Genomic DNA, 14,555 nt, shown 5'->3' with positions numbered 1-14,555 from the left:
GCCGAAAGTAACTGCAGCATCGACAACATGCTCTGTAATGTAAATATATTTGTTCTTTTCAATTATTGTTCCACCCCACCCCCCTTCAGATTATAATACTCTGTTCTCTTTACCTTGGAAGTGCCTTGATTATATTTGGTAGACATCTAAAGAAATTTAAGGACCTTGGTTTTTATGGCTGCTTAAAGGTGCTCCCAGTGTTTCGTTTCCTTCTGTTGTTTTATAAATGTGTGTAGTGGAACAGCCAGAAAATGAAAAGTTTCCAATTAGCAATAATGATGCCTTGGATTAACCTCATTAACTACCATACCACCACTGTCATGTCAATACAGGATCCATTTCTAATGAAGCTCCTGCAACATTATTTGGTCCTTATATTTGACTTTCCTTGTGTTACAAAGCCATTCCACTTCAACCATTTACTGGCTACTTCTCAACACAGTTTTTTAAAACATCAGAAACAGAACTTAGTTTCTCTTTGTATTTCTTTGGATCTATTCAGTTTCAGTAGCTTTCAGCACTTACAAGGGCAAATGTTCACTATATATTTTAGACCAGTTTAACTATTATGGTTTCACCCAAAGAATCCTGGGAATTATAGCTGAGCAGGTGGCCTGAGAATTCACTATTAGAGCTCTATGGCACAAAACTGATTCAATAATTCCTTGTAGGAGCAAATATATGGTCATTGTGAGTGCAGTTATGCCCACAGTCAGAGACAGTCACCATTTTGGCATATTTCAATTGTACAAGATAGTTCCATCTTGTCCGAATAATTATGTTGTATTTAAAATATTTAGTTGGCTATTAATTTTGATTTGGTTATGGTTACTTATAAATGTAAATAACCATTGCTGCTGAGCCGTCTTCATTCAATCCACAATTGTACACATGAGGAAGCCCCGAAGAAGCTAAACTTCAAGGCAACTCTTTCTCTTTTGTGTGTTAACAACAAGGACTGCCAGTAACAAATAAGCTTCTCTAAAGTAAGAAACATGCACTCATTTGATAATAGACATCAGCACATAGGTGTTTTTATTTTTAAAAACGTACTTCCTTACACAATATATTTTAAGCTGGTCTAAAATATTAGTACCCTAGAATTGCATGGCTGTAATTAGCACAGTCACTTTTCACTCTTCTCTTCATGTTTATTGAAACTACTGTCTGGGAATAAAAATAATCCTAATACAAAACCTTTTTTTAATGAAAAAAGGGTTTGTTGGTTTGTTTTTGTCTGTCTATAGTACGATGCACTGATACGCCTTAGAAATGAACTGTTTAATACTTAGCAAACATAGGCTTTAACACTTGCTTTTTCACTTATCAACTAGCAATAACATTGCCCTTCGAGTACCTAAAGCACTTGTTAGTAATAACCCCTATTGCTGTTTTCTGCTGTGATTGGGTTTTGTTTTGTTTTTTTAAGAATTGCTTTGTTTGTGAGTAAACTACTGAAGCTCTGTGGTTACAATAAACTGGCAAACAAGCTTATATTTGAAGATGTAAAATAATATTCGGTTTAATAAAAACTTCTGGCCAAACTTGTTTGATTTCTTTACTGATGGAAGTGATTTGTAGTCTATAGAGATACTTGTGCTGCAACCCTAATGTTTTTTAAACATTGGACCTTGGGTCACTTGCAGGTGGGCCACAGTACCATATTCTCACTTGCCTGCCCTGCCCCATATATGTATGTCATACATCTTCGGTCAGGCCAATGCCAGCACCAATAGCTCCTGAAAGGTAAAGGGACCCCTGACCATTAGGTCCAGTTGTGACCGACTGAGGTTGCGGCGCTCATCTTGCTTTACTGGCCAAGGGAGCCGGTGTACAGCTTCCGGGTCATGTGGTCAGCATGACTAAGCCACGTCTGGCGAACCAGAGCAGCGCACGGAAACGCCGTTTACCTTCCCACAGGAGCAGTACCTATTTATCTACTTGCACTCTGAAGTGCTTTCGAACTGCTAGGTGGGCAGGAGCTGGGACTGAGCAACGGGAGCTCATCCCGTTGCGGGGATTCGAACCTTCTGATCGGCAAGTCCTAGGCTCTGTGGTTTAACCCACAGCGCCACCCGCGCTCCTTGGGTGAAGAGCAAAAATGGCTGGAAGACAAAGAAGGGGGTGGAAAAGGTATTCATACTCTAAAGGGAAAGGGTGTTGAAAGAAATTACAAAGTGAGATAAGACATACAGTGGTACCTTGGTTCTCATACTTAATCCGTTCCAGAAGTCTGTTCCAAAACCAAAGCATTCCAAAACCAAGGTGCACTTTCCCATAGAAAGTAAGGCAAAATGAATTAATCCATTCCACAAAATTAAAAACAACCCCCAAAACAGCAATTCAACATGAATTTTACTATCTAATGAGACCATTGATCCATAAAATGAAAGCAACAAACCATGCAATCTACCTGTACTACCCAGTATCAGAAACTGGCAGTGATCTACCAGTCTTGCCATTGGAGGGACCAGACGAGAGGGGGGAATTTAAGTGGTGGGGTGGAAACACTCAAACTGGAGGAACGAGGAGCGCGTGGGGTGCGTGTGGGGAAGGAGGTGGTTAACTGGATCCGGGCGGGAGGGGGCCGTTTAAGGGGGGGAGGGAGGCAAAAGTTCTCTCCCCGCGCCCAAACCAACCCCCCTCCTCTCTCCTGCATGTTTTCCGGCATCATGATCTGCCCAGTCCCGGGCACGGCGGCACCGGGATGCGACAGCAGCACCGGAACGTGGAGAGGAGGAGGCGGCTGCGCTCCTAGCCGCCAGACGCTGGGCCGGGTGGGCTGGAGCCTGCTCGCAGTGCGAGCGCCCTATCCCCTGCTCGGAATGCGGCGTCTGCACTGCCTCGCCTGAACCTCTCTTGGGGTCGGGCTTGGGACAGGAGGGAAGGAGAAGCCCAGCATAGTTCCCCCACCACACGCTCCCCCCCAAAAAAAAAACACCGCCCCTCTCTGCGCCCTGGGGGAGAGCCGCCAACTTCCAAGTCTCCCTACTCTGGAGTCACTTACATTCCGAGGAGCCGCTTAACTCCAATTTGTACCTAGGAAAGAGGTGCTTCCAGCAGAGGGAAGGGAAAGAAGCAGCAGCAGCAGTCACTGCTGGGGCCAAGCCGCTCGCTCAAAACAGAAGTTTGCACGCAAATCGGATCACGTTCGGCTTCCGAAAAATGTTCGGAAACCGGAACACTCATTTCTGGGTTTGAAGTATTGGGGTTCCAAGTAGTTCGAGAACTAAGCTGTTTGAAAACCGAGGTACTACTGTACTGCACACACACCTTACAGACAACATGCTAAGCCCAGCCTTGAGTGCAAGGGAGGGGTGTCAAAAAAGGGAGGGGGAGGGACAGTCGTAGTCCCAGTAGCAGCAAATGACCCAAGTGAGGTGTGATAGAATAACATTTAACAGACAACGATTTGGATTAAAAATGGCCACGACTTTATTGATTACAGGTGTAGGTCGAATTTTTGGTTCAGGCATTGGTTATGTATCCATTTCAGTCACTTGCCGGAGGGCTGAAACCTTTTCAGGGATGTGCCAAGGAATGTGGCCTCCCCAAGACACTGATCTACTGAATTGGCCGACCTAAGGCTGCTGCTGGAAGCTCTATGGTCTATCTGCAGCATGCTTGGTTTCTGGACCCCAAGACCCCTTTAAATGGAGCATCAGGGTGTATGTACATATATCCCTATGAGGACCATGTGCAGGTGAGGCATTGCGGGCGCTTGGGACCAGCAGGTAAACTCTGATGCGGACACATACCCACACACACACACAAGCACACTATGTTGAAAGGTAGCACACATAGAACATATCTGCGCAGGGCTAAACTGAGGTATGGACTGAGGGCAATTTTGCTTGGGCAACTTCCAGGGTAACTTCCAGGAAGGAAAGGCAATGAGTTCAATGATGAATTAAAAGGGATTAAGAAAGGTGGGAGCAGGGCTAACATGATGCAATGGAGTTGCATATGCCATGATTTTCAATTGGCCTGAGGATCTCGATGGAGCAATATATGCTAATCCTAATGAGTATGATCTCTTTTGCAAGCCAGTGATGTCAGTGTTAGTAGAACAATAGGACACATGTATAGATCACGTCACAGGGTGGATGGGGATATGCATACATCCCTACACCCAAAAGCGCAACACCCAACATGTTCCTAACGCAGCATGTCAGCAATACAGTGGTACCTTGGGATAAGTACTTAATTCGTTCCGAAGGTTCGTTCTTAACCTAAAACTGTTCTTCACCTGAAGCACCACTTTAGCTAATGGGGCCTCCTGCTGCCGCTGCACAGCCGCAGCACGATTTCTGTTCTCATCCTGAAGCAAAGTTCTTAACCCGAGGTACTATTTCTGGGTTAGCAGAGTCTGTAACTTGAAGCGTATGTAACCTGAAGCGTATGTAACCCAAGGTACCACTGTAGTAGATAATGTTTGATTGGTAAACAGGCAGCTTAAGCAGCATGTACCAATTCCTGTGGAAATTGATTGAAAGCAAAATAAGTTTTAGCAGTCAACGAAACTGGGAAAGGTCCACACATGGTGGACATGTAGAAAGGTGAAAGAATATTAGGAAATTATTTATAATGAGTTGAAAAAAAGTTTAAATTTACCTTCCCTAAAAAACTAGAGTCCTTTTTGTTGGGAATAACTCAGACAGAAATTTCCAGGTGCCAGAAAAAATTATTTATCTATGCAACAACAGTGGCCTGTGTTTTGTTAGCCCCAAAATGGAAAGTGAGCGAGGTCCCTTGTAAAGAGGACTGGCAACTTAAGATGTTAGAATATGCAGATCTTGCACGTTTAACACACAGAATAAGAGAGCAAGAAGAATGTATATTTAAAGAAGAGTGGAAAATATTTATTGAATATATGGAAAATAATTGTACACAGCTGAAAACGCAGGCAGCATTACGATAAATTAAACAGAGTAAATAATATTTAATTGATGTAAAAGTGGAAAATTGATATGAATGGTTAGAGTAAAATATGCAGGAAAGTATGATATGTAATATGAACCATGGAAGGAGAAGAAGGGGAAGTCATTGGATATTTTAAAGTTTGCAAAATGTTTAATTTGAAATGTAAAAAAGGAAAACTCAATAAAATTTATATATATATTTTAAAAAGGTCCACACAAAACTTTTTTGAAGGGGACGTTGTTACAGACACTGTTCTGCAGCCTACCTTATTTTATATACCGGTATATTTTTCCATGTTTGAGAAATACCAGGGGTGGAGAAGGTGTTTTATCATATCTTTTCTTTGAAGTACAACATCTATTCTCTGAGTCTTTAGATGTTCAAAAAAACCTGACTGGCTGTAGTCAATATTTACATCTTAATAGCAATATTCAGCAAACTTTGGATCTCCACTTTAACATACCACATCCAGACAATTATGGAGTAACAGATTTCAGGTTTTTGTAGACTTTGTTTACATAGGCATTTATGTACTGCTTTTCAACCTTTAATCCCTACCCACCATAAATAGTAAAGCAATATAATCAGGTCTTTTTTCAGCCGGAACTCGACGGAATTCAGTTCCAGCATCTCTCAGGTGGGTGCCATTGTCATTACAGTGGTACCTCGGGTTAAGAACTTAATTCGTTCTGGAGGTCTGTACTTAACCTGATACTGTTCTTAACCTGAAGCACCACTTTAGCTAATGAGGCCTCCTGCTGCCACCGCACCGCCGGAGCACGATTTCTGTTCTCATCCTGAAGCAAAGTTCTTAACCTGAAGCACTATTTCTGGGTTAGCGGAGTCTGTAACCTGAAGTGTATGTAACCTGAAGCATATGTAACCCAAGGTACCACTGTATAAGAGAACAAGGGAGGCGTTCATGGTGAGTTATGGCACTTTTTTCTAGAAAAATAGCGCTGAATATAATAAACAAGGAAGCTAGAAACAGGATAAAATAATCATAGAATAATAAACGAGAGAGCTAGAAGCTCAAATTGGGAATACACAATTCAAGGCACATCCTTTTCCCTCAAAGAATTCTGGGTCCTGCAGTTCATCCCTCACAGAGTTACAATTCCAGCAACCCTTAACAAACTACAGGGCCCACAATTCTTTGTGGGAAATGATGTGCTTTGAATATACTTTAAAGGGTTGCTGCGTATGTAGCCCTAGATTAGAACTTTAAACTCGATGTTTTTTCCCCTTTCAGAGTCATCAGAATCAGATACTAGGTGAGTCAGTCTAAGATATGCCCTGGTCTTTTTCCCAAGCTCCCTGAGAAGGAGTTACCGGTAATCATATCTACGTGATGGCAAATGCCATTTCTTTGGCTTACTCAGCTAGAGACGGGTGTGGCATTTGTGAATGACGATCTGCAAAAGTTTCACTGAGAATATAAGGATTGTTGTAAGCATTCAGTCACAACACAGCAATCTGCATTCATAAAAGAAAATGACTTCACCATTATGTTTGCAGTTGAGGTGGAAAGCAGAAATTGTTCTCCATGCAAAAAAGGCTCCTCCATATTAAATTTTAACCTGGGCTTGCTGAGACAGGCGAAGTCAGCCAATACAAATGGATCTTTTGGGAAAGTGAGTGAAAAGATGTGGGTTTGATTTTTGTGCTAGTTTTTTAATGCTAAGTTGGAGGGTATGAGATTCAAGAGGATAGAAAAGGTGGGCATTATAGTTAACAGAAATAAGCAGGGCCCATTTCATGAATCCATCTGAACTTGAGTTTTAAGTCCAGTCTATCAGTGATGCCCTCAGGGTAAGACTTTGGGGCAGTGGGAAAAGTAGAACATGGATTTAATGGCCTTATGGGGAGCCCCCAATTCTGGGAGTGTAGTTTTCCCCTCAGAGTTATAATTCCCAGCAATCCTTAACAAACTACAGTGCCCAGAATGATGGAAAGAATGATATATAGTGTATACTATATATACACTATATAGTGTATATACTATATAGTATACACTATACTATATAGTGTATACACAGCCTTCATAAGTAACACACATTTTTCTTTTCTCTCTCCCCCCCCCACGCCACACCATCCCATGTGTTGCCACTCTTCCTACATTCCTAACATTACTAAACGGTTTGTCAACCCTGACTTTAAAAAAGAAAAACACTATGCGCATTTGCAGTTTTTCACTTTAAACTTACCAGGCATATCCATGGCTTGCTACATTTTCAAATAAGCAAAGTGATGCACATGGCCATCTTAAGAGTGGGGCCCTGGTAAGCCAATTGTCTAAAGTTACCTTAGTTTGCTATTTACAAATAGTATTTACAAATGCTCTTTTAAGTTTAATAACCTGTTAAAGTTCACTAATTCACTACTATTAAACTTATTTAAGATTCATTCAATCAATCAGTTTATTATGGTAATAGACCAGTAGTATAAAAATGGGTAAAAATGCAATAATTATAACAACAAGGTACAATAGTTATAAGAACAAGTCAGAATAAAAACAGGGAGAAGAGAGTCACTAACCAACTAGAACAGGGGTCAGCAAACTTTTTCAGCAGGGGACCAGTCCACTGTCCCTCAGACCTTATGGGGGGCTGGACTATATTGGGGGGGGATAAATGAATTCCTATGCCCCACAAATAACCCAGAGATGCATTTTAAATAAAAGGACATATTCTACTCATGTAAAAACATGCTGATTCCTGGACTGTCCGCGGGCCAGATTGAGAAGGCAGTTGGGCCAGATTCGGCCCCTGGGCCTTAGTTTGCCTACCCATGAACTAGAACTTTGAATGTTACTGAAGCAATCCAGCTGAATACTTGTGAAGAAGAATTATGTGTCTGAAACACAAGATTTCATCAACTAAATGGTGGTTAGTGGGTGACCAGGAGAGGGAGTTCACTACTCTGTCCCATTTGTCATTTACGCACCTGCAAATCTCTGAGACTGAGGCCAACCCATAAATTATTCATCAGCCACTTATAAGGAGAGTTAAGTGCACACATGAAGGAATGGCATTCATTTCCAAGCACTCAGGAACATAACATTGAACACACACCAAGGAACAGACACCACTGATCTCAGTCCCCGGCACTTCTTTTGTGTTTACAGACATGCACCTGTCCCAGGCAAGCTCAACTGCCAGAATAAAGGTGAATCAGCCATGAAGTTAAAGAACTTTATCACAGCCTGCACAATTCAGACAATGGCTGTGAGACTAAACACACTCAGTGACCACACGGGGTTCTTCGTTGTACATACTATGTGGTAACAAAATGATAATCTTTTATTCCAACAGCTTCAGAGTTTATAATTTAACTGATCTCAACTTTGCCTCCTGCAGTTTTGATTCCATGGGGTAGTGAATCAAGAGTCAGATGCAAGCATTGAAAATAGTAGTGTATATTGTAATTACTTGCCGTGCACATTTGTGCAAACTTTGGAGACCTCTTGACTATAAGCTACTGGCAAAACCTGCCTATGTAAGGCATCAGGGGTCTCTGGCTGGGGACTCTGGCAGCCTTACTTGCTTTTCCACTGTGATAGCCTGCAAGAGGCACAAATGGCTGGTTTGTTCTATGTGACAGAAGTCCTGTGGCCCAGCAGATGGGCAGAAGGTGGCACTGCAGCAACCTTCTAACCATTCAGTTAGGATCATGCTATACAATACTTGATGAACATTTAACCAATATTATACATTATCAGTGTACCCGTGATGTGTTACAAAAATGTGACATGCATAATCAAGCACAGTAGCATCCTTCCATCCATCAATATTCTTCACATTTGTCCTTTATCTGTATGTTTCGAACACCCTTCTTTCCCTGCTCCTCCTCCTCCTCCAGTCTATTCACTTTTCTTCCTCTTTCTTTCATTTCCTATTAATTTAAATTGTGTCTCATACTTCCTCAGATGAGCAGTTAGCAGCATGCAAAGGGTTTATCTCATTTTATCCTCGCAGCAGCCCTGCGAGATGGGGTTGGGTGAGAGAGTGTGGCTGGTCCAGAGTCACTCCAGTGTTACCCATTTCACAGCAATTTCTCTGCTTTCTTCTTTCCTTCACACCCTACATGTTCCCTAGGACTACGTACAGTCACAAAGAAGTAAACAAGCTTCGGGATTCCTCAAAACTCTTCCTCCGGCTGGAAGGTTAAAGGCGAGGAGTGGGGAGGAGATGTCAGGATGTTTCTGGGAAAGATCAAAGTGCCTTAAGCTTAAGATCTTCTTTTTGTTGCTTATCTGGAATTTGGGAGAGTAATGAGAGATTGCTGCGTGGGTTTTCTCAGAGTGAGGCTCTGCTGGATGCAGAAAGGTCTTAGGCTGCGAACGAACCCAAGGGCGGACAAAACACCCCTTTCCTCGCTTTCTCTCTCCCTCGGAAAAGATCAAAGGCGGGAACGATTCTGGAGAAAGGCTGCCTTCCGGAGCCAAAAGCCTCTGCACCGGGTAGGGCCGTATCACACAGAGCCAGAGGGCGGGGTAGCTCCGCGCACCCTCCAGGTGAACCCTCCCAAAGCGCTACACTCCGCCCCTCGACGGCTCGCCTTTCTTGCCGGAGCTGCGGCCGGCCCCATTTTCTTATCACCAGCACCGGGGGAAGGAGCAGGGATAGCTGGACGCCCGCAGCGAAGAAGGCACCGAGACTTCTTCCTCTCCGGGCGGGCCGCTGCTTCTGCTGCTTTGGGCTTCGGAGCCGGAGGGGAGCAGCAAAGGGCTCTCGCCATGGCTTGCCATCTCGGACCTGGGATTTTGCTGCTCGTGGTGAGTTCTGAAGCCCACCCGGAGTTTCCCCACGATCAGATTTGCCCGAGAAATATATAGGGGGGGGTCTGTGTGCGTGTGGATAGAGCTTAACTTTCCCAGTTTTATTGTGCACTTCGAAGCATAGGGAGGGAAAAGGTCGCCCCGCAGGCGAATAACAGGCTTGGCGGCTGCTTGGCGGAAGAGTTTCTGCTCCTGGAGCGCAGGAGCGCGCGCCACGCCCGGGAACCTCGGCGAGGAGGTTGCGCGGGGGCAGGAATGGCTGCGCGCCCGCCCGGAAACGCCCCTCGCCGAGGGGCTCTCGGGGTCACAACCGGCCTGCGGGGGTCACAGACTTAGCCTTCGCGGGAAACGTTGGGAAATGGGTGGCTTGGAGGTTCGCAGGGGGAAGGGGATTCCCCACGCGCGCGTTCATTGGTTTTTCTAAAAAGCGCAACCTGGAGCCCTGCTTTTATTTCAACCAACTTCAGGCGGAAGGTTCTGTCAAGAGATTCGACTTGGCGGGGAGGGGGACTTGACTTGCCGTCTGGGTGGCGGGAGCTGAAGCCCTCCAGGCAAGTTGCTGCTAGTTTGGCCGTCTCTCCCAGTTCTGCCAGGAGCTTTTTTGGGTGGGGGTGGAGCGACAATAATAATCTATTGTCTGGTCACCGCCAGGTAGCTATGAAGGAAAGTATTTGTAAATAGGAAAGTAACTGTAGGGGGGTTGTTTTTGTTTTTTTACTTTGTTCTAGCTGTGGTGTTCCCTGCATGACATGGAGATCTGTTGCCAGGCATTAGACAGTGTGGTGTAGTGGTTAGGTTGTGTTAGGCCAAAGAGCCATCTGCCTTGCATGTGAAAGGGCCCAAGTTCAATCCTTGGTCCCTTCAGGTAGGGCTGGGAGAGGCTCCTCCTGCCTGAATCCTTGGAAAGCCACTGCCAGCCAGGGCAGACAGTACTAGGATGAACTATAGTCCCGTTCAGTAAAAGGTAGCTTCTTAGGGTGGAGAAGACCCAAGTTCGAATCCCCACTTGGCCAGTAAACTCACTGAATGACCTCTCAGCCTATCCTACTGCACAGGGTTGTTGTGAAAAAGAAAATGGAGGGGAAGTCTCATGCAGGCTCCCTGGAGGACAGGCAGGATGTAAATGTAAATATTTTATTTTTTAAGTCATGGAATGGCCATATTCAGAAGCAGTATGCACGGAGAGGGCACTGTTGGGCAGAAATCTGTTACCTTCATGCCCTCTCTGTGAGCTGCTTGGTGGAATCATCAGGTTGGTCACTGCAGGAAACGGTGAGTGGTGTTTAATGCTAGTCTCACACAGAGTAGACCCATTGAACTTTATAAACATGACTCAGGTTTATTAATTTCAGTGGGTCTGCTCTGAGTAGGGCTTAGTTGAATACAACCCAGGATGCCAGACTAGATGATGAACACTTGGTCTGGTTCACTTTGGACTTCTCTTAGGTTCTTATGGTTAAGAATCAATATGTGGGCTAGCAACCAGTAAAACATTTTAAGCTAATCATTTAAACTAATACCTGGTTTACTAGTAGTACATATGAAAAGGGGTCTTAGTGAACCACAAGCTTAAGATGAGTCAATAGTGTGATGCAGCAGCAAAAAAAACCCCAAAACCACTAATTATAGGCAGCATCAACAGAAGTATAGTATTCAGATCAAGGGAAGTAATACGTAGTACCACTCTATTCTGCCTTTTTCTGACCACACCTGGAGTACTGTGTCCAGTTCTGGGTGCCACAATTTAAGAAGGATATTGTCAAGCTGGAACATGTGCAAAGAAGGGCAGCCAAAATGATCAAGGGTCTGGAAACCAAGCCTTATGAGGAACGGTTGAGTGAGTCAGGTATGTTGAGCCTGGAAAACAGGAGGCTGAGAGGGAGATACGATAGCCACCTTCAAATATCTTAAGGGTTGTCACATGGAAGATGGAGCAGGCTTGTTTTCTCCTGCTCAGGGTAGGACCTGAATCAATGGTTTCAAGTTACAAGAAAGGAGATTCTGACTAAACAACAGGAATAACTTTTTGACAGTGGAACAGACTCCACCAGAAGGTAGTGGACTCTTCTTCCCTGGAAGTTTTTAAGCAGAGTTTAGATGGCCATCTACCGTGGATGCTTTAGTTGAATTTCCTGCATTGCAAGGGGTTGGACTAGATGGGCTTTGGATTCCCTTCCAACTCTGTTTCTACTTTTATGGGCATTTGCAAGATCATTGTAAAAGCAATTAGTGTTTTCTCTGGCTTATGCTGCCCAAGATAGTTCAAGATCTCTCTCTCTCTTAGCAGAAATAATTTTTTCCTCGCCCGCCTACTGCTGGAAATATCAGACACTCAGTTCCACATATTTTATCTTATTGAAGATCATCTTGAAATAGACAAGTTTGGAACTGAAACCACTCCTTCCTCAAAGTAATAATAATAATAATAATAATAATAATAATAATAATAATAAATCATTGTTTCTGTCAGCTTTGCAAATATTTATTTATTTTACAAAATTTATATACCTCTTGATTGTAGCATGTGTTTTACAAGAAATATTAGAATTGCCAATTAAAAACAGTTCAAAGCAATTAAAAGCATTTAAAAATAATTAAAATTATCAGGAAAATACAGCAGATTAAAACACTTCGGTATCTACATGTCTGGAAACATCTCTTGAGAGCCAGTGTGGTGTCGTGGTTAAGAGCGGTAGTCTTGTAATCTGGGGAACCGGGTTCGCGTCTCCACTCCTCCACATGCAGCTGCTGACCTTGGGTCAGTCACACTTCTTTGAAGTCTCTCAGCCCCACTCATCTCACAGAGTGTTTGTTGCGGGGGAGGAAGCGAAAGGAGAATGTTAGCCGCTTTGAGACTCCTGAAGCGGAGTGAAAGGCGGGATATCAAATCCAAACTACTACTACTACTACTACTACTACTACTATTCTTCTTCTTCTTCTTCTTCTTCTTCTTCTTCTTCTTCTTCTTCTTCTTCTTCTCAAGTGGTGTACTTTGCATAGGAAAACTGAACCCAGGCTTGTCCTGACTCATATAAAACTTTGAGGAAATGACAAAGATTCCAGAAAACGGTGTTGGTTCCTATACATCTTGTGAAGCAATAGACACCATGCAACCACCATTCCTTAAATTGTGCCCTGGGGGAATTTGTCTGACTGGTTTCATTCAACTTGCCCTGGAACATCTTACTGATGTCATGGTTCAGCCCTAGAAAAAATGATGTAATGGTAAAGAACAGAATATACTTCCCAACATATACAGAGAATTCCTACCTGTAGACAAGTCACTCTTGCAACTTGCTGATGGTAATGTTGATTCGCCACTGCCCTTTGACACCTGAAATGTATATTTTCAGGACCCACCTTATTTTTTGTGACTGCATTTTTGTAACTTCCTTCCAGTAGAGATTCAGCAGGTTTCATCCCTGCTTTCTTTTAGATGTCACATAAAAACAGTGTTATTTAGACAGGCCTTCAAAGCATTTTTCATACTTGGTTGGGAGCCGCCCAGAGTGGCTGGGGAAACTCAGCCAGATGGGCAGGGTATGAGTAATGTATTATTATTATTATTATTATTATTATTATTATTATTATTATTTTATTGTTTTAACATTTTGTGAATGTTTTTATTGTAACATCTGTATGGTGTGCACCACCCTGAATTTTTAAGGAAGTGTAGCTTGTAAATATTTCAGTAAAAATATGTATACATGATATGGATAAAGTGGGCATAGACTGCCTCCCCCACCCCTTACACTTTAATATAATTTGTAGTAGCCCCTTGAAATTCATTGGAAGTAGATTTGGGACGCAGGTGGCACTGTGGGTAAAACCTCAGCGCCTAGGACTTGCCGGTCGTCAGGTCGGCGGTTCGAATCCCCACAGCGGGATGCACTCCCATTGCTCGGTCCCAGCGCCTGCCAACCTAGCAGTTCAGAAGCACCCCCGGGTGCAAGTAGATAAATAGGGACCGCTTACTAGCGGGAAGGTAAACGGCGTTTCCGTGTGCTGCGCTGGCTCGCTAGATGCAGCTTGTCACGCTGGCCACGTGACCCGGAAGTGTCTTCGGACAGCGCTGGCCCCTGGCCTCTTAAGCGAGATGGGCGCACAACCCCAGAGTCGGACACGACTGGCCCATATGGGCAGGGGTACCTTTACCTTTACCTTAGATTCAGGACAGACAAAAGCAAGGACTTCTTCACACAAGACATGATAATTTTAATTATAATTATTATCACATTCTCTGCGACAGGTGTGTTTTTGGTCCTATCTTTAGCAACTTTACAAGCCAATTAGATAAATTCATGGAGAACTAGTACAGTAGCTATAACTAAATAGAGCCCACAGTTGCAGAGGTATTATGTCACGGAACAGCAGTTGCTGGAGAGCAACTGTGGATAAGCTATTGTAGGGATGGAAAACCTATGGCCTGAATTAGATGGAGCCTAGATCTGCTCCAGTAGACCTCTTCATACATCATATGTTCAGTATTGGAACTGATAATGCTGAGATGCCATTGACTTACTTAAGGGCAAACTACATGTTACATATTGTTCTAGGAATGGATTGAGTATCAGTCTGAGAGAAACAGTATAGCCTTTTTCTCACCCACCTCCACTTCTGCAAGCTAAGCCATAATTTAGCTTCGTGTGTCATCCAAACCCAGGCTCACTCTTTATCTCACTCCTGACAAACCATGAGCTGATTTACAGCTCATGGTTTGTCTGGAGGAGAGTACACTAAGCCAAAGCATGATTTAGCTCACAGCAGTGGCAGGACTGGAGTAGAGGAGAAGAGCAAAGTGCCTGCAGCTTCCTCCCCAAGAGCCTACATGCTCTCACATTCACAATTATGC

The 14,555-nt window shown here is 43.6% G+C and overlaps 1 protein-coding gene across 1 annotated transcript in view; it reads left to right on the top strand.

Moving 5' to 3' along the window:
• Positions 1-14,555, top strand: part of LOC309374808 (uncharacterized protein) — a 74,043-nt gene that overhangs the window by 33,006 nt on the left and 26,482 nt on the right. The window contains exons 18-19 of the mRNA XM_081919988.1: positions 6,176-6,197; positions 9,159-9,700. Of these exons, the coding sequence (XP_081776114.1) occupies positions 6,176-6,197; positions 9,159-9,700 (564 nt within the window). The remainder of the gene's footprint in view (positions 1-6,175; positions 6,198-9,158; positions 9,701-14,555) is intronic.

This window comes from Podarcis melisellensis (genome assembly GCF_964234715.1).
Source record: "Podarcis melisellensis genome assembly, chromosome: 7".
In the NCBI taxonomy this organism is placed as follows: Eukaryota; Metazoa; Chordata; class Lepidosauria; order Squamata; family Lacertidae; genus Podarcis; species Podarcis melisellensis.
This window is presented reverse-complemented; position numbering and strand designations above follow the sequence as displayed.